This window comes from Charadrius vociferus, unplaced genomic scaffold (genome assembly GCF_000708025.1).
Source record: "Charadrius vociferus isolate BGI_N301 unplaced genomic scaffold, ASM70802v2 scaffold41, whole genome shotgun sequence".
NCBI lineage: Eukaryota > Metazoa > Chordata > Aves > Charadriiformes > Charadriidae > Charadrius > Charadrius vociferus.
The window spans coordinates 1,237,916-1,239,827 of NW_009647013.1; the positions used below are offsets into that span (position 1 = coordinate 1,237,916).

The 1,912-nt window shown below is 55.6% G+C and overlaps 1 protein-coding gene across 1 annotated transcript in view; it reads left to right on the forward strand.

Annotated features, from left to right (window-relative positions):
• EFR3B (EFR3 homolog B (S. cerevisiae)) overlaps positions 1 to 1,912 on the forward strand; it is a 64,411-nt gene that overhangs the window by 2,891 nt on the left and 59,608 nt on the right. Inside the window, exon 3 of the mRNA XM_009895463.1 lies at positions 8 to 98. Coding sequence (XP_009893765.1) covers positions 8 to 98 — 91 coding nt within the window. The remainder of the gene's footprint in view (positions 1 to 7; positions 99 to 1,912) is intronic.

The window sequence follows — 1,912 nt, forward strand, 5'->3', positions numbered from 1 at the left end:
GGCGTAGGCTTTGACTACCTGGCCTATCGGCCCCGCGTTGCGGCTCTGTGCCGCCGGCCCTGCCTGCTCCTGGGAGATGCTGCACGTGGCCGGAGCAGGTACCTTCTCCCCGTTTTGCTTTTCCCCCCGGGATGTTGGGTTGCATCTCCCGGGAACGGAGATGCCGCTCTGGCTGCCGGTGACCTTCAGTGTTGTCTTTCTATTTATTTATTTTAATTTTATTTTTTTTTATTATTATTATTTATTTTTTTTTATAAAGACCTTGTGGCAGCCGGAATGCTTTGCGGCTCCGGCGTTTTGTCTTCACGGTGTTGGGGATGCCGCTGGTCCCGGCTCCTTTTTCGGAGCCGGTGCCACGGGTACGTGGGGGCGCGGAGAGAGGAGGTGTGGTGGGTGCTAAAGGAAACCGGTGGCTGGAAGAAGAAATGTCTTGTCTGAGACCCTCGTCGGGGAGCCTGGCTGGGAGGAGGGGGGTGGGAGGGGATGGTTGTCTCTATAGCCCCAGCGTCAGGGTGTGGGGCTGTGAGGGTCTGGGGGAGGTTCCCTGGGAGATCAAGCACAGGGCTGAATTCGGCCCCCGGCATCCGGACCAGACTTGAGTTTGTTGCTCTTGGTGGGGGGAAATAAAAAAAAGGGGAAAATCTTCTTTCCTCAAGGGCTGTGTCATTTTTAGGGTGAAATAAAACAAGGGGAAAAAATCTTCCTTTTTCCTTAAGGTCCGTGTCATTTTTACTCTGCTTTTTTGAAGCATTTACGGTCTCCCTGTCTGTGCCTGTGCATGTCCGGGCTGGAGAAAAACCGAGAAAAGGCAGGGTTTTGGGGAAAGAAAGTTTCTCTTGGTTTCATGCAAAGGGAGTAAGCGAGACCCTTTCAGTGCCGCGCCACAGGGAGCTCAGCCCTCTTACTAGACATCAGAGAGTCTCGTCTGGAAGCACTGCTCTATAGGAAGCCCTGACCTTCTGCTGGGCCGTGGTGGGATCCTGCCCTGACGTGGTTTTGGGTCGAGCATCGTTCCTGCTCTCCCTGTCCTGACCGTGTTCTCCCCCCCGACATGGTGGGACCGATGGGTCACCCCGGTCCCCTCTCCTGGCCGGTGCTCCGGGTCTTCTCATCCCTCTCCCGCTGCTGTTTTCTTTAGGTGAAGCCTTAAAAAAACTCCTCTTTCTGGAAGAAGAGGTCGCGTTAGGTGAGAGGGAAGGCATTTAGATTTAATTATGCAATTATTATTGATGGGATCCGCGCTGTGGCTGCTCTGCAGCTTCATTCATCAGGGTGAGGGGTGGCGGACTGGGAACGCGACTGGGCTCTTCGCTCCTCTCCCAAGGGCTGGGAATGCACCCGAATCCTGAAAATACTCTAAAGTCACGTTTCTGGAGGTGAGATAATTACCGAGGAGGCTGCGGGAGGTGGAGGGGAGCTGGGTCATTGGCTAATGGCATTGCTTCTGGGGAAACTCTTTGGCTGTTTTGTGGGGAGAGCTTGTGGCCCCCGGCAAAGTGAGATAAATCCCGCTGCCTCGGCCGGCCCCGGGACGAGGGGAATTTATTAAGAGGCTTCAGGAGATGATCAGACGCTCGTTTGTGTGAGTGGCAAGCGAGGATTTATTAAGAGGCCGGATTAAAGGTACTTCGGGAAAAGAGCAAAATCGATGGCAGGCGGCTGAGAAGGGGGGAGGGAGAGCGGCGGGTACGAGACGGAGCCGTAAAATATGGGATAGCGGGAGGACGCGGAGGGGTTTTGCAGAGAGAGGTGGAAGGAGCTCTTTGCCACCGCGGCGGTGCTGGGAGTGCTGGGTCTGGAGACCCCAAAGGGTCACCCCAAAGGGGGACCCCAAAGGTGATGCCAAAGGGGGATCCCAAAGCACAGGGGTGGCTTTCAGGTGGGGTACGGGCTGCCTCTCCTCCCTCCCCTC